We start from the raw sequence: 25126 nt of genomic DNA on the forward strand, positions 1-25126 counted from the left end.
AGTAAGGAAAATACTGTTCATTTATGAAAGCATTGGTTTAATTTTTGCTAGAGAGTTTTCAATTTTGATATCTGTGTAATATAGTTGATGAAAAGAAACTCATGCCTAAGTTTAAATTTCAGAAGCTAATTCAAGGTTTGTGGTGCTCTTTGAAAAATGGAGATGTGACTTTCATTCAAACATTTAAATTAGTTACCTGTGATAATTTAGTTGGTTCTCTTTTCCTTTTTGTTCCTTCACTTGGCAACATGTGACAAAATGTGGGACAGAAAGTTAATAAGGAGACAGTGAGTAATTATCTCCACTTTTTACTTCCTCAATGGGAATATGGTGTGCTGGGTTAGAGTTACAGCCGCCATAACAGCATAAACAGCCTTCTTCTCCCTGCTTCTGCAAGTATAATATATATTATAGTGCTTTAATAGATAGTAAGTCTCTTGGTTTTTAAAGCAACCTTGTAAAATAGGTTTAATCTCTGTTCTACATTTGGGGAAATGAAGCTCCAGAGCATCCTTTTTTCCCTCTATATCACATTTATTTCCTACCTTTTTCAACTTAAGACTTGTTTCACATTATCCTCATTAGCAGATGATCTTATTTTCTCCTTGCTAGAACAGAGAAAAACCTGGCTTCTCAGGGACCTCATGTTATCAGTTAATTTCTTCAGATTCTTCCTCTCTTCTAATTTTTTTCCATGCATATTTAACCATGTTCTCTCAGCTTTGCAAAACAATAATAATTGCAAACAAACAATAAAACCTCTTCCTTTGACTTCACTTTCCCATCCAGCTACTGCCTTATCTGTGTCTGGCTTTTTTATAGTCAATCTACTATACACTCCATTTCCTCACTTCCAGTTCCTTTCTGCACTGTCCATCTCAGCAGTCTGGCTTTTGTCACCACTATTCCATTGAGACTTCTTATACCCAGGTTGCTGGTGACCTCCATGCACAGAATCCTTTGGCTGGTGACTAGCCCTTTTCTTGCAGCCTGTACCCTGGTCACTTTCTTTGGCTTTTTTTGCATTATCTACTGCTGTTTTCTTTTATCTTTCTGGTAGCTCCCTTCCTTTCTCCTCTTCTCTTAAATGTTGATGTTCATTAGGAATCTGTCCTAAACTAGCTATTATTTTCATTGTATGCTATTTCTTTAGGCAGTTTTCTGTGTTCAGTAGCTGAATTGGCATCAGTATGCCAATGATTGCCAAACTTTTATCTCCAACTAGGCCCATAAAGTCTCACACTTCTTGGTCAGTGGTACTTAACTAATTCATAGAAGGTCGAAATTCAGTGTACTAAAACTCACTTGTGATTTTTAACTTTAAATATGTTCCTTTGCTAGAATTTCCTGTATGATGTAAATGGTATTACCATCTGGGTAATTGTTTATGAGAAATTTGGGTTTCTTCCACTTCTTTCCTCTCTCAAACCTCTATAAATATCACGAAATTTTGTTTAGTCTAATAAATATATTAATAGTTAAAATCTAACCAATTCTTTTTGGTGTATTGACCTAAACCAAATCATTACTTTGTTCTCTAGGCTATAGCAGTGACCTTTTAACGGACGTCTGTGTATCCATTTTTTCTGTCCTTTAGTCTCTTTTTCATTTTACTGCATTACAGTGATATGACCCTACCATTCTTAAGTTTTTTTGCCTTTAGGATAGGGTCTGGAATCCATAACCTAGCTGGCAAGGCCTCTGGTGGACCTTCCACTTTCTTGATCTCTCCAACCTCTTTTATCACTTTCTCGCATCTCTTTACACTCTATTCACGCTGGTTTTCCTTCAGGTCTCTTAAGTCATAGTTTCTCTTGCCTGTGGGCTTTTGCACCTGCTGTTTTCTTTGCCTTTCTTCTTTGCCTGAGGAAAGTTAGGCTTAGCACCTGGTATCTCAGAGATAATTGGAACCAAGGATTTGAATGCTACCCTGAATCTCCCTTTTCATTTCTTTATATGTTTGGCTCTGTCAGCTTCTTTTGTTCCTTATTATAAACCAGCTCTTCCAAAGTAGTGGAAAAATAGGAAACAAACAAAAACCTTCCTTTCATCTTGCAACCTTTATTCTATGCCATTAGAAAAATAATTTCTCTTTCCTGTCTCCAGTTGAAAAAAATAATTGAAAAGAACTTTTAACTCTGATTGGGTTAGGTATTTACTATGGAACAATCAAAATCAACTATGACTAGCAAAGAAAATAAAAATTTCTGAAAGGCCGTGTTTTTAGAATTAGGGAGAAAGATTTTAGAGAGGAACTGTGAATGTTGATGCTGGCTAGGCAACTTTTTTTAAAACAAATCAATTTTATTGATACATATTAATAAACATACAATTCATCCAAAGTGTATCATCAGTGGTGTTTGCTGTAATCACATAGTTGTGTTCATCACTTAAATCATTATTAGAGCATTTTCATTATTTTAGTAATAATAAACTGATAAGAAAATTCCTCATCTCTCAATCTCTCTCTGCTTCCCCCACTGTACATAGCTGGTGTTTATGGCTGTTCTATCCAAAGTGTATAATCAGTGACTTTTAGTATAATCACAATGTTGAACATTCATCCTCTCAAAAATTTTAGAAAAATTTCATTACTTCAGAAAGAAAGACTCCGCACCCCTGAGCATTTTCTTCCTCAGACCTACAAAACCATTAATCTCTTTTCATCTTTATAAATTGATTTATATTTACATTTTATATAAATGGGATCATACAATATGAAGTACTCTTGTGTTTTGTTTCCTTCACTTAGTATAATTTTTTTGTCTTATATTAAAATTTTGTATTATTAACTAATATTTGTTCAACTTAGAAGAAAAACAGTCTTCTGTATGCAATTCTACCTATATTCATATTTCACATAATATATTTGTATTTCACATCATATACTTGGTTCATAATAGGGCAGTAATACAGTATTTGTCTTTTTGTGTCTGGCTTGCTTCATTCAACATAATGTCCTCTAGGTTTATCGATGTTGTCATATGTTTCACGACTTCATTTCTTTTTACTGCATAATAATCCATCACGCATATACTGCACAACTTGTTTATCCATTCATGAGTTGGTGGACATCTGGGTTGTTTCCAGCTTTTGGCTGTCGTGAGTAACACTGCTATGAACATCGGTGTGCAGATATACATTTGTGTCACTGCTCTCAGTTCTTTTGGGTATGTATCTAGCAATGGTAATGGACAGGCAACTTTTAAATCAGCAAATTTGAGTGTCAAGCAAGTTGTACAGACTGCAGGTGTTATGAGAGTTCAGAGAAGGAGAGAATGGGAGAGTCCAGGTAAAGGAATTAATGTTTCTACTCCAATTGACGCAATAAGAAAGCAATGTCTGTTAGGTGGCTTATAGACTTAAAACCTCACTTTGGGCAAGGGTGAGCTTTAAATGATAACATCGAGGAGGTGGAATTTGGCTTTGCTTGAAGGGATGGATATCCCTGGAGGGAAGAGTGATAAAAGTGCTCTAGAATGGGTGAGAGCACTGCAGGTTGAGGAAATAGCTTGAAAGGGAGAAAGAAAGCAAGACATTTTCCACTTTGGCTAGAAATGTGGATTACAGTTAGGGATTATAACTTCAGAATTTCACTGTAGGCAGGGGCTTCTGATAGATTTTAGATTTGTTTTTCCTCAGCCTCCCACCTGTCGGTGCCTGCTCTGCTCAGGGCATTGTGCCAGCTGCTAGACTAAGGAATTGAGATGACTTCTAAAGGTCCCCCAAACCCTCAAGACCTTTCAGTTTAATGGAGAAGATTAATGTGAAGTGACTGATTATATTACAGATAAGTATCAAAAAATTGTGAGAAGTCGGTTGGAAGATTAATTATTGTGACCAAGGGATGAAGGAGATGTCATTGGAGCTATGCACTGAAGAATTAGATAGATTTCTGTAGGCAAAGATTGAGACATCACAATAAGGGCATTTCAAATGAAAGGAATAGTATAATCAAAGGGAGAGATGATTGAAAGTCCTTGCTTGGTATGTTTAGAAAGTGGCAAATAGTCCAGTGGAGTTTGGCCAGACCAAGTTATAAAGAACACTGCATGCTATGCCAAAAACTTGTATTTCATTCCTCAAGTAGTAAAACATGTCAGTTTTTTGAGAAAGGAATGATATGATTTGTGACTCAGGTGTAACTATTTCTGGAGATAATACTACAAATGTATAAGGAGGTGGGAAACCCATAAAGCTGGAGGATATGTTGCAGGAATTACTGCAGGCTGTGATGAGGAAGGATTTTGACAGTGGGAAAAGAAGAGATAAGATGGGTTAAAGTGTTTTAAGAAGGTGGAGTGTTAATTTTTTTTGGTTGATTGGATATAAGGGAAACTGGATATTGATGTATATCAGAGAGCCTTGATAAGAGGTTTCTACTAGTTTAAATTCTTTGAAATTGCTTTTTTGTCCCAAAACACAGCAATATGTATGGTTCTACCAAATATAACTTAAGTAGATTAATGTTAATGACATATGTAAAGTTGAGAAACAGGAGAGAAAGAAGAGGTTAAGTAGAGGAATGTGGGAAGAGTGATGAGCTGTTTTATTTTGTTTTGTTTTTGATGTGTCGGGGTTGAGCTGACTATTGAGATATCCAGGTAGAAATGTCTACCAGCTGCAGGTTGGTCTTTAAAGTTGATGGGAGAGTCTGAAATCATTGATTTATATTGATAAATATATTTATCATGGAACTGAATGGGACAGATATGCGGCCTAGATTATATAAGTGGTACTCTCATTTTAAAGTTTGTTTTGGAGATACTAAACAAAATTTTATTGCATATTATGCTTTTAAAGGACATTGTATATGGGAACTAGGCAGAATGTGGTTTCCAAATTATTAAAAATAAAAAGGAGGGAAGCAGATTTGGCTCAACTGATAGAATGTCTGTCTACAATATAGGAGATCCAAGGTTCAAACCCAGGGCCTCCTGACCCATGTTGTGAGCTCGCCCATGCACAGTGTTGATGTGTGCAAGGAGTGCTGTTCCATGCAGGGGTGTCCCCCACGTAGGGAAGCCCAGTGCACAAGCAGTGTGCCGTGCAAGAAGAGCTGCCCCGTGCAAAAAAAGCGTAGCCTGCCGAGGAGTGGCGCTGTACACGCAGAGAACTGACGCAACAAAAAGAGACACAGATTCCTGGTGCCACTGACAAGAACGCAAGCGGATGCAGAAGAACACACAGTGAATGGACACAGAGAGCAGACAACAGGGGAAGGGGGAAGCAGAGAGAAATAAATTAAAAAAAATCTTAAAAAAAGTATAAAAAAATAAAAAGGAGGAGTGAGTGTGGCTCAGTGGTTGAGCACCTGTTACACATGTATGAGGTCCTAGGTTCCATCTCAGTTACCTGCCTGAAAAAAAAGTTTTATATTTTTCTGATTATCATATTCACTGTGTTCGTAAATAAATACAGAATTACCTTGTAGTTCTTATTAATGACTAACAGGCAAAACTTACTTTTTAAAAATTTTGTTTTTATGAAGAAGTATGCTGTGTTGTGTAATTTTCATAAAATATATCAATCTGGAGTGCATAAAGACTACTCACATATCTCATTTTAGAAGGCTTAATATGAGAGAGGATTGAATAACTACTGTTGGTATTTTTATACTTTAGTTACTATTTAATGAGAAGTAGCTTGAGAATAACAGTCTGAACAGTTTTTCTGTGTTTTTGTATAAATAATCAAACTGAGTGCTTCCTAGGCATTATTGTTGTTTCGCTTAAGAAATAATGTTTACATAATATGTAGCAAAATTCACCATAGGAAGTCTAATTTAGAAGTGAATATGTAGAGTGATCCTTTGATTTGTTACTTGAAAGTTCAGAATTTGTAATAAAATTTTTATGTTTAGATAATTTATTTGTAATTCAATTATTTCATTCAAGTTCTTTAGAAAAAGTTGATAGGCAGTAGATGTTCAAATCTATAAATAAAAGTAGTACATTTTAAGCTGACAATTTGTGGATAAATTCCAGAGAGCTGTTACTATTTAATTTCTTTGTGCTAGAATGCCTTGAGACCAGATTTATTAGAAAGAAAAACTGGAAGAATATAAATTTAAAGTAAATTTGAGGAGTGATTAATTTGTGCCTTGGTTTCTCCTGTCTTCAACAATTGATCTCTAAGGTATCAATGTTTTGGCATGGTAGCTAGAGTGTATTTCTCTCTTGAACAGTTACTGTAATTGATTCAAGGCCTCTTGGTTTCATAATGAACTTGAAGAAATGTAACAATAGTTGTGGAAAAACTAATCACTTTTTTAAATGGCAGTCAGTAGCTTGTTTTGACTTCCAGGTAAGCAGTACATAGATAAATTTGACAACCATAGATATTCTTCAAAACCCAAGCCTGTCTTTATTTTGTACTTCTTCCCTAAATTCTCCACCTCTCCTCAAATTTCCTAACACTTTATTTCATGTGTCAGATGCCATATTAGTCTGTCAAAGGGCTGCTGATGCAAAGTATCAGAAATCCATTGGCTTTTATAAAGGGTATTCTATTTGTGGTAGAGGCTTACAGTTAACAAGGCCATAAAAAGTCAACTCAAGTTTGCTTTCTCACTAAAGTCACTTACCACATGTTGAAGCAAGATGGTTGCCCATCTCTGGCTGGTCTCTTCCTTCCACTCTGGGCTTCTTTTTCTACTTGAGGCTCCATGGGCCCAGCTTCTTCCCGATTTTAGTTGCATACTGGCATAGTGCTTCTCCATCTCAGCTGTAAGCTCTCTTGCAAAATGACTCATTTCTCCCTGGGGCTTCAACTGTTTGAGCCTTCTTCTGTCACAAATGGGTCACAAATGACTGAACTCTCTCTTCCCATGTGTCTGTCTGTGTGTGTCCGTTTATATCAGACCTACCAAGTGATGGGGACTCAACCTGAGTCACATCTTACGAACATGGGTTGAATCAAAGAGCCCACAAAGGGGTCTTAACTGGTAATCTAATCAAAGCCCCTCAACTGGGTTTAATATAATCACTCGTTTACACCCAGAGGAATAGATTAGTTTACAAACATAATCTTTCTCTTTTGGGGATCCATAAAAAATCTCAAAGTGCCTCAGATGCCCTGCTGTCTGAAATCTTTCTTTGAAATTTCTAGAACTATGCCAGAGAGACTGAGGATTTAGATTTAGAATATGAAGATAGGAATAAGAAGTCTCATAACCCCTTCGGTATCTGTTTTTAATCCCCTTATGTCACAGAACTCTTGCACATAAACTCTCAATAACAACCATTATACTAGATGCAAAGCTGTTTGTTGGTAACTCACAGATTCACTGATTCCTTTTTTCCATATGAGGAAGGCAGCTTTTGAAATGAGAGCTACTTTGTAGTGTCAAGGAGGTTTTGAGTTTGGAAAAAGTTATCTGACTGTACTATCTGAACCTGCAGATTTATGCTAACTTATTTCTACTTTCCTTGCTGCTCATTGCTTTTCTTTGTGTCTTGGAAACTTCTAGTGTATTTATCCTCAGCTGTTGTTCTTGCATTAAAAAAATTTTTTTTTTGTTTATTTTTATTTTTTTAAATTATTGAAGTATATGACTTATATAAACATAGATAAACAATAAGTGTATAATAATAGTTGTGAACTTACAAAGCAAACATGTAACATCATACAGGACTCTCATAACTCACCCTACTACCAATAACTTGCATTGTTGTTAAACCTTTAAACTTAATGATTAAAGGGCATTGTCAAAATATTACTACTAACCGAAGTATATTTTCCCCCAACCAACCCTATTATTATTATCTTTATATCATTTATATATGAACATACATAAACAATGAAGTGTATAGTAGAAGTTATGAACTTACAAAGTAAACAAGCATAACATCATACAGGGGTCCCATACATCAACCCTCCACCAACACCTTTCATTGTCTTGAGACAGTTGTTACAAATTATGAAAGAAGATTGTCAAAATTTTACTACTAATCATAGTCTTTATCTTACATTTGGTTTGTTTTTCCCCCAACCCACCCTATTATTATTTTTTAAATAAGTTTTTTATGACAGAAGTTGTAAGCTTATAAAACAATCATGCACATGTGCAGAATTCCCAAACAATACCCCTCCATCAACACACCACACTGTGGTGGAACATTTGCTACATATAAGATAAAATCATCTGATTGTTACTATGTCCATAGTGTACATTTGGCTCACTTTTTCCATACTGCCTCATTACCAGTATGGTACATCTTTCGCATAGACGCAAGAATATTATATTATTACTGCTTAACCATAGTCCATAGGTCACTACAGCTGTATTTTTCCCATGCTTCTCCACATTCTCAAAACCCTTCAGGAGTGATGAACATTTGCTCTAGCTCATAAAGGACTCTCTTGCATATGTACATCGACCACAATTCTCATCCACCTCTTGGTTTACTGTGCTATTCAGTCCCTAAATTATTCTCTAGCATTCTGTAAATTGGCATTTACATACCTAGACTACCATTTTCGGCTACATCCCCATTTATAAACTAGCTCACTATGTGTTACCATCCACTCTATATATTTCCACACTTTTACGGTAGAGCTAATTAAAACTTCTACATACTACATACATTAAACGTCAGGAGTCCATCTCAGTCCTCCTTTTATCTTCTTTAAGAATCCACCACCTACCACCAGGTCTTGAAAACACTTTCCCATAATTTCTTCTAGAAGTTTTATGGTTCTTGCTTTTATTGTTAGGTGTTTGATCCATTTTGAGTTGACTTTTGTATAAGGTGTGAGATAGGGGTTCTCTTTCCTTCCTTAGGCTATGGACATCCAGTTCTCTCAGCACCATTTGTTAAATGGACTGTGCTGCCTGAGCTGTATGGGTTTGACAGGCTAGTCAAAAATCACTTGACCATACCTGTGAGAGTCTGTTTCTGAACCATCCATTTGGTTCCATTGGTCTCTGTGTCTTTCTCTATGCCAGTACCATGCTGCTTTTACCACTGTAGTAGTAGGTAATATGATTTAAAATCTGGAGATGAGGGTTCGCTTTTCCTTTTTATGATGTTTCTGGCTATTCAAGATCCCTTACCCTTCCAAATAAATTTGATGATGGTGTTTTCAGTTTTTTTTTTTAATGCTGGTGGAATTTTTATCAGGATTGCATTGAGTCTGTTTATCAATTTGAGTAGAATTGACATCTTAATGATATTTAGTCTTCTAATCCATGAGCATGGAATTTTCTTCCAGTTATTTAGGGCTTTTAAAATTTCTTCTAACACTGAGTTGCAGTTTTCTGAATACAAGTACTTTATATCTTTGGTTAAGTTTATTTCTGACTATTTGATTTTTATCTGTCATATTTTATTTTCACCACTCTTTTGACACTTTCAGTTACTTATATTGATATAATCTTCATTTCTACACTCTCTTCCAGGCCTTTCTCTCCTGTCTTTTCAGGCTCTAGCACACTCTTTAGTATTTCCTGGAAATCTGGTCTTGCTTAGAAATTCTCTCAGTTTCTGTTTATTTGTGAATATTCTAATCTCACCCTCATTTTTGAAAGACAGTCTTGCTGGATGTAAGATTCTAGACTGGAAGTTTTTCTCTTGTAGTATCTTAAATATATCAGACCACTGTCTTCTTACCTCCATGATTTCTGGTGAGAAATCAGCACTTAATCTTATTGGATATCCCTTACATGTTATGCATTGCTTTTCTCTTGCTGCTCTCAGAATTCTCTCTTTGTCTTTGGCATTTGACATTCTGATGAGTATGTGTCTTGGAGTTGGTCTATTCAGGTTTTTTTTCGGATGGCAATATGTTGTGCTTCTTGGACATGGATATCTATTTCCTTCAATAGGGTTGGGAAATTTTCTACCATTATTTCTTCAAATATTCCTTCTGCCCCTTTTCCTTTCCCTTCTCCTTCTGGGACAACCATGACACATATGTTTGCATGCCTTTTTCTGTCATTTAGTTCCCTGAGACCTTGTTCAATTTTTTCCATTCTTTTCTTCATCTGTTCTTTTGTATGCTCACTTTCAGAGGCCATTTCTTCAAGTGCACCAATCCTTTCTTCTGCCTCCTCAAATTTGCTATTATACGATTCCAGTTTTTAAAAATTTCATTGATTGCACCTTCCATTCCCATAAGATCTGCTAGTTTTCTGTGTATGGTTTCAAAGTCTTCTTTGTGCTTAATATCCTTAAGCTTTTTAGCCAGCTCATTGAATTTATTAAGGAGATTTGTTTGAACATCTATAATAAGTTGTCTCAACTCCTTTATGTCATTTGGAGGCTTACCTTGTTCCTTTAACTGGGCCATGGTTTCCTGTTTCCTGATGTGGATTGTAATTTTTTGTTGTTGTCTTGGCATCTTGCTTACTAGAGTATTTATTCTGGATACAGTTTTTCTCTTTAGTTTGGGGCTTCCTGCCCTTTCTCCATTATTGGTTGTGCAGTAGGAGCCAGGGTTGTAATTGGTGCTATAAGCTGTGGAGATTCAAGGTGCCCTCATTGCACCAGGGAGCAATGAAACTTCTCCTCCCTTTCTTCTTTGCCAAGGGTAGGGACCGAGCCACAGCTGTGTGGAATAATCCAGGTTGTGCAGGCCTAGCCTGTATTTGCCCAGAGAGACTGACGAAGCTTCATGACCCTTTCTCCCTTGCCTGGGGCGGGGATGGAGCTGTAGGTATGTGCAGCAATCTATGCAGTGCTGATCCAAGATGACTGCAGTTGCTCTGGTAGACTTCCAGTGTTCAGTCTGTGCCTGCCAAAGGTACCTGCAGTTACCTCGATAGGCTGATACAGGGCCCACCAGCCTCCTCCCTCTGAAGCCTAGTCTAGGACTGCAGGCTGATCTGGGTGAAAGAAACTGGTTTTCTACCAACACTGTGATTTTTGGTCACCCTGCCTTCCCCTCAAGCTGGGGGCAGAGTCAAAATGGCAGCCACGGACCTCTTTCCAACTTGGGCAGATTCACACCCCAGCTGTTCCCAGGGTTATATCTTAGCCAGCTGAGTCTACCAATCAGTAGCTGTAATCGGTAGCCAATTATCTCCTCCTCCCCTGTTTTTGGGAAATGGAGCTTCCAATTCCAGCCACAGAATAGCTCTTGGGCAGCTCATGCTGCCAGAGTAGGATAATCACTGGCCTCGGCAGCTTGGCCAGTAATTTCCTGGAAAGGCTGGTATAGGTCCCCCCAGATTTCTCCCTGCTGGAGGTGGCACTGGGGCCTAGGCTAGAGCTGCAATCTGATCTGGATGGAAAGAAGCCAATCCCCACCAGCACTGTGATTTTCAGTCTACCCTGTTTCCCCTCGTGCCTGGTATGGAGTTAAGATGGTGGTTAGTGGCCTCTTCTTGACTTGGACAGGCTCAAATTTTCACTGTTTTCAGGATTATACTTTAACCCACCGAATTTACACATTGGTAGCGAAAGTTGATTCCCAACCGTCTCTTCCTTTTCCGATTTTGGGAAGTAGAACTTTAAATTCTAGCTGTGGAACAGCTACTAAGGCTGCTTGTGCCTCCAGTGTAGGATGGGCACTGGTCTCCGTGGCGTGGAGCACAAGTCTCTGCAGACAGGCAGTCTGCTCCTTTCATTCCTTCAAGTATGTTGCAGGATGCTCTTCTGGCCTCCTGGAGCCCCCAGACTGATAGCTCCAGAGAGCTCTGGGTGTTTACTACCTGCCCTGTAGCAGGAGCTGACTCTGGGAATGCCTTATTCTGCGGCTCTCTTGCTCTTTGTCTCCTATTCCTTGGTGGTTTAACATACTGGTTAAGATTCATCCTGTGTTAGTCAGCCAAAGGGGTACTGATAAAAAATACCAGGAATCTCTTGGCTTTTATAAAGGGTATTTATTTGGGGTAAATGCTTACAGTTACAAGGCCCTAAGAAGTACTCAGTGTTAACTTCCTCACCCAATGTCAGTTGCCATATGTTGAAGCAAGATGGTGGGTGGTATCTGCAGGGGTTCAGCCTTCCTCTTTCCTCTTAAGGCTCCATGGGCCCAGCTTCTTCCAGTCTCAGCTGTAGCTGGAGAGCTCGATTCTTTCCACCTCAGCTGCTCTGGTCTCTTCACAAGGTCAGCTGTAAATTATCTGGCGAATGGCTTATTTCTCTTCCGGGACCACAGGATCTTCTGTGTCTATGGAGCTCTTTCTCTTTTCTTGCATATCTGCTTTGTGTTCACGATTGAATGTCCTTTTATATAGCCCACCAAGGGGGTAGGGACTCAATCCTGCATGCCCTAATGACTTGGTTGAGTCAAAACCCTAATATTGATTTAATCAAGTAAACATGAAGCGTTTGAATTTAAATCAGTTGAGGCATATCATGCCCAGAGGAACAGACCAGTTTACAAACATAATGTCTTTTTATGGAATTCATAAATAATATCAAACTGCTGCACTCCAACCTCTGAATTCCAAAAAGACCTTATAATATTTAAAAATCTTATTTCAGTAGCAATGCTAAGTACTAAATCATGTCACATTTAGTTTAAAGAAATAGTTTGTCTTGGGGCAAATTCCCGTCTGTCTGTAGACCTCTGAAACTTATAAAACAATTTATCTGCTTCCAATATACAAAAGGACAGCCAAATGATAGACATTTGCATTACCATGAGGAGAAATTGGAGGGGAAACATGAGTTTTGTAAACCTGCAGGGACATACTCCATTAGATTTCAAAGTCTGTGAGTCACTTTTAAGGTGATGGTTTCTTCTCACCCATGGGGTCTCATGGGTGCCCACCCTATCTACAGGCTTGCCCAGTGCCCATTTCCTTGGTTCCACCCTCATCAAGCATCTGGGTGGTTACAGAGCTCCAAACCTCACCCTTCCCAACCCTTGGGGAATGTGTTCTTTCCTCTCTGTAGCCTGGGGCAGCAAAACTTCCCCTGAACAGCAGACTGGAACATCCACCCTTTCAACTGCCGGGGCAGACTCATCCTCTCTCTACTCATGGATGGGGTTCCTCTCTTGGCCCAAGGAGATGCCCTCTTAATTCCAGATCTTAGCTTCCATGGTTTTCCTGTCAAACCTGTTTTCCCTCCCACCTCTCTTCTCCATATCCCTTTTAGTCCAGGTTGACATTAGCTTTGGTCATACAGTTCTCAAAAAAGCTTGTTGGTTCAACATGAAGGAAGCAGGTGTCCAAGCAATCAGACAGTAGGACTTTCGACAAGTCTTTCCTGGATAGCTGCATTTTCAATCCTGACTTAGAAGTTCCAAGTTTATTTAAGTCCTCATGTAGGGCATTATTGTCTGGGGCCTTCATTTCCAGAGGCTTGCAATTTCCAGAATCAGTTTCTGTTTTCTTTGTGCCCAACAGTTAGTTATAAGCTTATTTATTTCCTCTTATTTTGCTCTAAGCTGCACAGAGAAGCCAGGCTGCATTTTCCACATTTAGTTTGGAAACATTCTTGGCTAAATGCACAAGCTTGTAGTTTTCAAATTCTGTCTTCCATATAACATCAGTAGTCAATCTTGCTGAGTTCTCTGCAACTTTTAAACTTTATTTTGTACGTTTAAACAATAAAAATAATTAAAAAATAAAAATACAGTTGAATAAAAACAAATTTCTCAGTTAAATTTACTGGATACATATAAGTTTTTTCTTTTTGACTCATACAATACATTATACAATATATTTGTTCTGCAACTTTAAAACACTGATCACCTTTTTCTAGTTTCTTTTTTTCTTAATTATTTTTTAGTAATTAAAAACCAGTTATCCACCCCCCTTTGTTGTTTTTGCACTTGCTGTCAGCTCTCTGTCCATATGCTGTGTGTTCTTCTGTGTCAGCTTGTCTATTTTTCTTCTCGTCTTTTTCTTTAGGAGTTACTGGGAACCGTTCTTGGGACCTCTGGTGCGGGAGAGAGGCACTCAACTGCTTGAGCCTCCTCATCTCCCTGGTCTACTGCATCTCTCACTGTTTCTCCTCTGCATCTCCCTTTGTTGTGTCATCTTGCTGTGCCAGCTCTCTGCAGCATGGGCTGCCCACTCTCCACGGTGCAGGCCAGCTTTTCTTTCACTAGGAGGCCCTGGGCATCGATCCCGGGGCCTCCCAAATGGTAGACAATAGCCTAGTTGCTTGAGCCACATCCGCTTCCCTCAGTTTCCAATAATAATTTCATCATTTACTTTACCTGCAGGGCATACTCTTTATTATCCGTATTCCTACACAGTCACTTCAAAGCAATATAAGCCTTTTCTATCAAGCATCTTACAATTCCCCCCAAAAATACCCTGTATACCTTTATAAAACTGTTCCAGCATTTTGGTAATTGCAAAAGCACTACCCCACTTTTGGTACCAATTTCTGTGTTAGTCAGCCAAAGGGATGCTGATGCAAAGTACCAGAAACAAGGGTATTTATTTGGGCTAAAAGCTAGCAGTTATAAGGCCCTAAGGAGTGCAACTCAAGTTTACTTCCTCATCCAAAGTCAGTTGCTACATGTTGAAGCAAGATGTCAGGTGGTATCTGCAAGGGTTCAGCCTTCCTCTTTCCTCTTAAAGCTCCATGGGCCCAGCTTCTTCCAATCTCAGCTGTAGCTGGAGGGCCCGAGTCTTTCCACCTCAACTGCTCTGTACTCTTCACAAGGTCAGCTGTAAATTACCAGGTGAATAGCTCATCTCTCTTCCTGGACCATAGGATCCTCTACTGTGTTATGGAGCTCACTCTCTATCCTTGCATGTCTGCTTCTGTGTATCTACTTCTGTGTGTTCTTTTTTGAGTCCGTTTATGTATACAGCCCATCAAGGGGACAAGGACTCAACCCTGCCTGCTCTAATGACTTGGTCAAATCAAAGCCCTAATATTGATTTAATCAAGTGAACATAAAGCGTCGAATTTAAATAAGTTGAGGCGTATCATGCCCAGAGGAACAGACCAGTTTACAAACATAATCGATGTCTCTGAAATTCATGAATAGTATCAAACTGCCACAGTCCCCTTCCTTCCTCATTAAATGTACTTGATTACCACTTTATGGAGAGAATTGAAGATACGTATTTATTTGCAAGTTCCCTCATCATTTTGCTTGTTTGTGACATTAAGGAATTAGACTAGATTTCTGCGGTTTCTTCTGTCCCAGAAATTTTGTCTCAAAATAATTTTGTCTCCTTTATTCTTAAGGCAATTGTGTATTTGTCTTTTACCATCCCAGGATTGGTAGCATTCTTTCTCTTTTGTCTCTTTTTAAAGGAAAAAGTGGTCTTACTCCTTATTAAGACTAATCATTCTTCTTGTGTTTAAATTCATTTTCTTGTATTACCTGTAGAGCTTTGTTTTATTACATATCCCCCTTAACTTGTATAACATAATTGCAATGAAAATAACTTTTTTTTTTAAAGCATAAAGATTCTAGGTTTAGAATAAAGGTACTATCATTAAACTAAGAGTAAGTAAGGTTATTATGAGGTACTAAGAGTCATTGACTGGCTAATATTTTCCTAGCAGCTTGAAGGGTGTTTTCATACATGGTATATGAAATATAGGGAACTAGTTGTACTCTACCTTTTAGTTTAACCCCGAAAGACATTTATGGACTCTGTATTGTCCGCAAGGCACTGTGCTAAGAATGCTACAGGTGATATGAAAAGACCTGGTCCTTTAGAGGGCTTACATCCGTGTATGGAGACATAGTAAAAGTAGTTTTAATGTCTATGTGCAATTGGGTTTAAAAGTGGGAGGTAATATTCGGTTGAGGTAAAGGAAAGGCTTTATGGAAATATGCTTTTGGCTGGTAGGATAGTGTTTTGACAAGCAGAGATGAAATGATGACTGCATGAGAGAAGATGTGGGCGAACTGATTCTATTTGTGGGACCCACAAGCGTTCTAGTTTACCTGGAAAGGTAGATTGGAGCCCTTTTGTGGTGGCCTTTCAGTGTCAAGTTGGAATAGTTTGCACCTCATTTAATAGCCATTTGTGTCTTTTGAGCCAGTGGAGTGAAATGATTAAGCCTTTGGTTTAGGAAGAGCCTATTAGTAAAGAGAATCTTTTCATAGTGGTAGGAAGGGTTGAAACAGAATGGGAAAGAAGGCCTGAACTAAAATAATGAATGAGGGAATGGAAAGCTGGGGAATAATTTGTATGATGTTGGAGGTGAAATATACAATTTGGCAGTAGTTTTATGGCTGAAAAGACAGGAAAGAATCAATGCTTTTGAAAATTTTAGTCTGGGCACTAGTAAAGGTGTTGGTGCCATATAGGGGATGAGGAGGAAGAGGGGGTGTTTGTGTGTGTGTTTGTAGGGGTAGTTGCTAATATTTTGGATTTTGACATATTACTTTAAAGTGGAGTCTTAGTTTGTACTTGTTATTGTTGACCTGGTGCTTTAGGAGGGAAATCAGGTTTAGGTAGGGAAATTTGGAACTTATCCTCATAAGTATAGTTTGACCTGAAGTGCTGCTGATATTTCTGTGAGTGAGAATAAGTAGATAAATAGAAAATTGAGGAGAGAAAAACATAGGAAATTATTTTAGAATGATCTTTGACTAAAATGCATAATCTTTTAATCCTCATTTTAATGTGATGTAGAAGAAATACACTGAGAAGATAAAAAGGGAGAAAAGCAATGTCTAAAACAGTGCCTGGTACATGGTATTACTTCAAAATGATTATTGAATGAATAAATTTATTTCAGAGACAATAACTAACATAGTGTAGTTGATGTATAGAGTATTTGTAGGAGAATAATGGGCACATTGTGGAGAACATTGAGTGCTAGGTCATTATGCAGGGGTTATTGCTGGGACCAGATGAGATGATAGATCTGAGAATATTTTGAACTTTTAAAATATTCTTTAAGGAATTTTGTGTTTGAGGAACTGAAAGACATTTAGCAGGTAAAGTTATAATTCTAGTCTGATTCCAAAGCTTATATTCTTCCTATTTCATCTGATGAGAATTAAAGTACTAATAATACTTTAGTATGAATTACATATGACTATATGAATAATAAATATATGAGTAATAATAGAATGAGCAATAGTTTAATATAAATGCTTATTTATATAAAAATTTATTTATAAAATTTTATATTTGAGTATACTTTTTTTTTTTTTAACCTGTGCTTTTCCCTCTGCCGTTGACATCATCTTTCTCACCTTTCTCAGCTCCCTGCTTTCTCTGAGTCAGTTGCACTCATCTTTGGTCATCAGTTTTTTTCATAATGTGTATACTAAAATCCAAAATGAAGGCACTTGCTCTTCTATATGCCCCCACATTCTAGTGCCTACTGAACCAGATTTTAATTGTTTGTTTTGTTTTTATTTTCCATTAGACCATATACTCTCAGGTCAAGGTATTCTTTGGTATTAACTGTTGTATTTTTGCATTGCAGCACAATGCTTTGCACATAGTTTGTGGGGAATGTATTACATAAAAGTCAATGTTAGACTAAAGTCTACTTTTAACCTTCAGATTCAGTGATTTAAGAGTGTATTTTTAACTACAGGTTATGTATTTTAATTGTAATAAAGCATTGCAAACGTAAAAAACAACAACATACTCTCCCCCATAGCTCCCTCATCTGTTTGTTGTTTGTGCTTGTTGTCTGCTCTTTTTTTTTTTTTGCTTGTTGTCTGTTTGGTTTTTTTTCTTTAGGGGGCACTGGGAACCAAACCCAGGGCCTCCCATGTGGGAGGCAGGAGCTCAACTGTCAGCCATATCCCCTCCCTGCTTGTTTTTGCTCATTGTCTGCTCCTTGTTTTTTTAAAATTTAATTAAATTATTATTACTATTTTGCCTGACTTCTGCTCATTGTCTTCTTTTGGAGGCACTGGAAACTGAACCGTTGACCTCCCATGTGGGAGGCGGGCGCTCACCTTCCCGAACTATAGCCACTTCCCCCACACTTTATTTTAACTAAAGGATTGATTAAAGGTAGTTTACCCCTTGGTTGTGACTGTGCATTGGAGCAGCTGGTTATAAGTTATTTCTCTGCCCTGGCTTCTTACCAAATAGCATGACACTGTAATTGTTGAGCTGTAAGACTGATAGTCTTTTGAGGACTGGAATTACAGATGTAAGAGATTGAACATGTGAGTCAGGAACTGCTGTTGGTCACATGCTCTGTATTGTGATAACTTTTTCTCTTTCTTTTCCTCCTCTTTCTGTCTTCTTCCCTCTACTGACTTCTTTCGTCTGTCTCTCTTTCTCTCTCTCTATGTTTTTTTTGTTTCTACATGTTCGATTACTGCATGACATTTTTGGAGAGAGTACGGATTTTCCAGTTTTCCAATCCTTTTTTATATGGTTTTTAGGAAGATGGGAGTTACGGGAAGTGAGAATGAGGCAGTATTGGTTGAGCACATTTCAAATAAACTTTTGCCTATATTTAAGCATGTGTTTGTTCCCGCCTTTTGTATTAGTCCTTGAGCTGGCATAATTATGAATGGAAAGAACATTTGACAGTGACATTGCTTTAGACATACTCTACAAGAAATGGCCCTGCTTTTGGATTGTAAACATATTACCTGTGGCAAAAGAAAGAGTATTTCCATTCTTGCCCTGAGGTAATTTATACACAAAGTTGATTTCTGACTGAACTCACAAATATGCCCAAGAACATCTTAATATATACACACAAATATTTCTTCTCAAGTTTATACAATGAACAGTTGGTCTCAGGGGCACTACATGTACTGTTTTGCTTATTTAGCCTAGTTTTTCAAGTAAATTTACCAGTGAGCAAATTTTAGTCTCTGTGCATAGTGATTTGAGAAAAAAAGACCAAATAAAGTCACTTAGTGTAAGGTAATTTCTTTACCTTTCTCTTCACTTTACAAAGTTGATTTCTTCTTAACCATCATCACTGCAGACTCTAAGACTAAGAACTGTGTTAAAAGGAAATGTGGGCGCTCTAGGTGGTCTATACTAATTTAAGCAATTATATACATATACCTTTACAAACTAGTTTGAAATATCCAGTTTAATTTCAGAAAGGATAAGCATGTGTAAGAAAATCTTATTTTGAAATTTTACAGAGAAACTTAGTTTTTAGTGTGATGAGGTACACAGAATTTCAGGTGAAATTTTACAGAGAAACTTAGTTTTTAGTGTGATGAGGTACACAGAATTTCAGGTGATTCAGTGACAGAAGAGATTTCCTGGCAATTGGATTTCTGCATATGTTTCTTTAATGCCTGTCATGACATAACTAAGAGGAAGAGCATAGTGAAAAATAAAAAATAATTTGATGGGAACTTCAATTGTTTCCTTTTTAGAAAAAGAAAAGTTCTATTGATGGTAGCAATGTTAATTATTTTCTACTGTAGCAGACAGTTTCCATTTAATATTGTCAAGGTAGTTTTAAATAATTGGGTAGTTTAAATAAAGTGATAGTTATCTGTATTCATACCAGATTATTTTCCCATTACATAGATTTCTACATTATTCCCCTAGATGGGGCAAGACAGGCTAAAAAATACAGGGTCCCTTAAGTGTGCTCCAGTAATACACGGCATACATTTAAAAAAAGACATTCACATGATTCCAAACTGAAGGTAAAATTGCTCCTGCAACTTGTCTAACTTGTCTCTTTTATAGGTTGTTGGCTTATTTAATATATAGTTTTGTCTAGGAATGTTATGATATTATAGATAAATTAATTTGTATAATTTCTGAGAGAATGAAATAAAGGTATTCCATATCTGCCTGAAAGATTTCTCAGCAAAAAAAAAAAAAATAATAATAATGCAAAGCTAGCTGAGAAAAATGTATTTGCCCCTTGAATTTCCTGCTGTTTTTATTCTCCATCTTCCTTTAAAAAGAGAGAAAAAAATTCACATTAAAATAGAACATTTGGTATTTTGTTATTAAAATATTATACTAGGCAAATTTAAGTCACAGAATCTCAAATAATACTGTCCTTGCCATTCTTCTAAAGAATATATCCATACTGGTAAGACATTGGAACTTTGTGAAGGTTCCTTCTAGAGTTGCCAGGAAAAATGGAAGAATTTCTATTTTATGAAATCTGTGGCAATTCCAGCCCCAATTATAAGTATGATATGTTATGTTCAAGATAAAGTTTAGAAAAGGAAATTAAAATCAGTACCTTAGTAGAAATAATGATTAATTTCTCCTGTTCTCTACCCAAAATTAGATGAAACAATGAGAAGATAGTAGAAAATAGGAAGATAATTGGGGTTTAGATGATTCACAGATTGATCCTCCATTATGTGAGAGTCATAAAATTTGAGTTCCATTGTTGAAGTTATATTCACTCTATAGTCTTTTACTCCCTGAACCCCATATTATGTATTAATTAAGCTCATATTTCTTGGGCACTTGATATGCATTAGATACTGTTCTAAACTCTTTATAGTATTAGCTTATTTAATAATAATATCAAGCCAACTTCAATGAAGTAGGCACTTTTATTATACTCCCTTTATAGATGAGGAAAATGAGGCCCAGAGATGAAATAACTTGCCCAGATTTGCACAGCTAGGGGGCTAGGTGGCAGGTGTGGGATTTAAACGTAGGCAGTGGCTCCAGGGTTTTCACTTCTAACCATTATACTATATAGTTATCCATTTTTTAATTTTAATTAACTCTAAGGTTGAGGCAGAGATTATTTTCCCTATTTTATAAGTGGTGGTACTGAGGTACAAAATACCAGACTTAGCCATTGTTTTGGAAAGGTGTCTGACAACTCATTGGTTTCTTGTAAATGTTGATCGCATCTGTCTGCCTAATCTTCTTTGAAGAAGTTTAGGACATGTAAATATAGCCGCAAGTGTCTTTGAGTTCTATCAGCTTAGATTGTTTTGATATTCTATTTAGACTTAAACAGAAGTCCTCAGTGATCAGAACATACGGATGTGGGGCTTTGAAGATTTCTTTTTTACATAGACAGGGTCGAACTAGATGACCTCTAAACTCCTTTCCAGTATTAGGCTTTGAGATTCAACATTTCTTCTTTCATTTTTGTTTACTTAAATATTTTAGGTGAGTATCCATTAGGGAAGTGTTCCCTCATTGATGAGTGTCATATCTTTGGTATTGGGGTTATATCTTGAAAAGCCATATTCAATATTATTTTATATCTAATATAAAAAGAATTCTCTTACAAACTTCAGAAAGTAAAGTTCGACAACATTTCCTTGCCTGCCTGGGGTTAAGTAGAATATATAGTGATTTTTTATAAAGGAATGCTACCTTAGGGACTCTAAGTCTCCTGTTCAATAATATTTTTATGTTTATATGAATGATGAATTAAGAAAATGTTGAAAGACATTGTGTTAGAGTAGATCCATGGACTAGTGCTCGATAGACAGAGAAATTTACTTACCTTTTATAAATCTATGAAGTGTCTGAATCAAATCATATCACATTGGGTCTATTGTGATTCATTTCTAGAAACATTGATTTTAGCTGCATATAATGATGTGCTATGTGCACTTTAAATAAAATGATTATTTAACTGGTGATTTTTCTCACTTCCACATTTCTAAAGGGGTAAATTACATGTTGTGACAGTTTAATTGAAGTGCAAAACTCTAGCAATGGAAGAAATTATATCATTGACCATGATGGCCATGAGAGTTGCTGAAGGCAGGGCGAGGGAAAAAGAGATGTGATATTGGGGCATTTTCGGGAGTTGGGGTTGTCCTAAATGCTGTTGCAGGGATAGATGCAGAATATTATATATCCTGCTATAACTCACTGAATGGGCTGGCAGAGAGTGTAAACTACAATGTAAACTATAATCCATGCTGTGTAGCAGTGCTCCAAAATGTACTCATTAAATACAGTGAATGTACCACCCTAATGAAAGAAGTTGTTGATGTGAGAGGAGTGAGGGGTTTGGGGAGTGGAGTATATGGGAACCTGTTATATTTTTTAATGTAACATTTTATGTGATCTATGTATCCTTAAAAAAAAAGATAATAAAAAAGAATAAAAAAATAAAGTAGCTTGAAAATATCTGTACAAATACATTTAAAATATTCTTGTTGCTACAACTCTCCTTCATAATTTGAAATAAAAATATTGATAATTCAAAAAATTCTGAGTTTAGATTAAGAATATTCATTCCCCCTACTCCCCCCAGAACAACCAGGCTTTTGACAACTGGAAGTTATAACACTTTGTGGATCAGAATCAAGTATACATATGCTCATTAGCTGATTGTTTGTTAATTTAATTGCATTTTATAGTTATAATCAAGAATTGACCTGTTTTGTTTTATATGCTTAAAGCTTATGAATTTAGGCATGAAATGGAATTACCAAATTCAGGAAACAGAATTGGTTATTCAGTTTAATGTCTCTTTCCTGTACTGAATGCCTATTTTAATTGCTAAAATCTTTACAGAAAGTACATAGTCAATGAAAACTAAAAGGCACGCCTAAATATACCTTTTATATCGCAGCATAGGTCTTTAGTTATTTATTATAAAATAATAATTGTGTAATGCCTTATGTGCCTTGCTGTGTATCATCTTTTTTACCCTGCTCTAATCCTCATTATAAATTTACAAGATAAAGGAGATTAAATGAAATGGTTAAAATTTTGACATTTCACCTAAAACACAACATTAATTTAACAAATATCAAGTACATGAAAATAGGAACTTTGCTTAAAATTGCTCTTAATTTTGTCTTTGTTGGGTGTGTAAATCTGTTTTGTAGGAAAGTGCTCCACTGCTTTAGGAATAAAGAATACACTAGTTTCATATTCTAGGGGTGTATCATAGTTTTTCACAATTAAATAAACTTCCAGCCTGGAATTTCAAAATTTTATCCTAATAATATACATTAAAGTTTAGCCTTCAGGGGACCTTTAGTGATCGTTAGTCCCCAATTTTCCTTTTAGGTAAGAAAACTGAGCCCTTGAAAGTCAAATTTACTTGGCTATAGTCTCAAAAGATAATGGTTGAACTCAGAGGAGTATCTTAGAGGAATGTTAATACTCATTGTTCTTTCTCTTCTTCCTCCAGTACTAACAGTTTACAATTATGCTTTTCCCGTTAAGATATAGTGAAGTTTCATGATTAAGTTTTTCATTATTTTATGTTCAGTCCTATGTATAGGCTTCTAAATAAATCAGTTTTTAGAGGAAAACTATAAAATAATTACTGGGAGAAGTTTTAATATGTATGTATTTTAAGTAAATTGTAGAGCCAGTAAATTTTTTTTATAAGAAGCTTTCAAAAATATTAGTATAATAGTTTATCATTGGCTTATGGCTAGATACTAAATATATCAAAGTACTCTGAATGTGTTTTATTTTCCTCTGAATGTTTCAAGTTAGAATACAAGTATAAGTTTGGATGACTAAAATATCAAAAAGGTAAAAATGTTGCATAACAATTATATTGTATATTTGTTACCATGCCTGTATGACAATTCCAATCTCTTCCTAACTATATACTTCTGTTTATATCAATCCATTAGCTTGTATAGACATAGTTTCTTAGGATGGATGATGCTAGAGTTACAGCCAAGTCATTTAAGCAGTTTATTTGGCAGTGTGGTAGGTAGAATATAAAAGTGGGAGCAGAAGGAAGGGTAAAGGGACAAAAGTGCCATTTATACCCCACATGTATGTTAAATAAAGGTGGGGTGTTGGTCTCATTTTTCTAAATAAAGATGTGATTGTAATGAACAGAGAAACTACCCTGTGGATAGGGAGATGGGTAGAATTAGAAGATGCTCATATATGAGATGATAGGGTCTGAATTTATAGAACTAATTATAAACTGAGTAAATGTTTTTTTTTTTTGAGTGACTGAGAAGTTAAAAATAATTGAACTAAAATTGGAATGACTGGTTTAAAGTAAAATGTAACTAGTGTTCAGTTTACATTGAGATGTTTAAAATCTCTAATAGTAATTTTATTGTTGCTATTTTTGTTTTAATATATCAACTTTCTTCTTCTAGGTGGTATCATGGAAAACTTGATAGAACTATAGCAGAAGAACGCCTCAGGCAGGCAGGGAAGCCTGGCAGTTACCTTATAAGAGAGAGTGATCGGAGGCCAGGGTCCTTTGTACTTTCATTTCTTAGCCAGACAAATGTTGTGAACCATTTTAGGTAAGTTTTTATTCCTATTGTAAGATTACATAATATAACTATTTTGGTATAGTGCTCAAATATTTCATAAAGGTGAATAAAACAGTAGCACTTAAATATGGAGAAAGAAATTTGCTTTCAATTAAATGACTTAATAATTTAGAATAGTAGTCAAATACTTACATTTTAGTACAATATTATTTATGTATTATTTACATAAATAATAACAATATTATTTATGGCATTATAGTGTGCTAATGCCCAAATATACTTATCATTTTAAAATTATAAATAATTATAACATTTTGAGTGGTAAAGCTGAGATAATGGAAATGTATACTTTTATTTAAGACTATGGTGTTACAGAAAATAGGGAAACACTATTTAAGAAATAGTCAAGGTGTGCCCATCAATTCATTTTAACTTCATTGTTTTGAAACTCTGCAAACATTCATTTCTATTAATATAGGTATGAAAAATATCAAAGTCTGTATGCATAAATATTTTTACATATATTATTGTATTTCATTTGTTGTTTTTTAATTAGAGAAGATGTGAGTTTACAGAAAAATCAAGCAAAAAAATACAAGGTTCTTCTCTATACCACCCTGTTATTAACACCTTGCATTGGCATGTGGTACATTTGTTACAATTGGTGAGGTATAATTTTATAATTGTACTCTTTAATTATAGTCCATGGTTTAACTTAGAGTTCACTGTGTTGTATAGTTCTGTGGATTTTCCTTTTTCAATTTTTATTTTAGTGACATATACAACCTGAGATTTCCCCCTTTACCTATATTCATATACATAATTCAGTGCTGTTAATTGCTTCACAGTGGTTTGCTATCATCACTACCAATATTCTATTTCATTTTTATGGGAAAAATTGAAAAAATATTATCCAGTGCCTAAATGTTAACTGATAAAAATGTTTCTGTACTCTGAATTTTTAGATTTGAAAACATAGTATGTGGAATTATTATATTTTGTGTAAATATTTCAGGAGATTTGTGAATTATTCTTAGAAAACTTACAAAAATTGCTAATTTGGTCTCAAAAATGGAAAGTAAGGAGAGGTTTCTGAGGGTAAATTTTTCAATACTTTAATGTATTATGTAAT

General features: G+C 36.0%; 1 protein-coding gene across 2 annotated transcripts in view; it reads left to right on the forward strand.

Moving 5' to 3' along the window:
• The window catches only part of RASA1 (RAS p21 protein activator 1), a 105496-nt gene that overhangs the window by 27013 nt on the left and 53357 nt on the right, over positions 1-25126 (forward strand). For both annotated transcript variants that reach the window (XM_004470611.4, XM_058275695.2), the window contains exon 2: positions 23872-24024. In XM_004470611.4, the coding sequence (XP_004470668.1) occupies positions 23872-24024 (153 nt within the window). The remainder of the gene's footprint in view (positions 1-23871; positions 24025-25126) is intronic.

This window comes from Dasypus novemcinctus, chromosome 2 (genome assembly GCF_030445035.2).
Source record: "Dasypus novemcinctus isolate mDasNov1 chromosome 2, mDasNov1.1.hap2, whole genome shotgun sequence".
In the NCBI taxonomy this organism is placed as follows: Eukaryota; Metazoa; Chordata; class Mammalia; order Cingulata; family Dasypodidae; genus Dasypus; species Dasypus novemcinctus.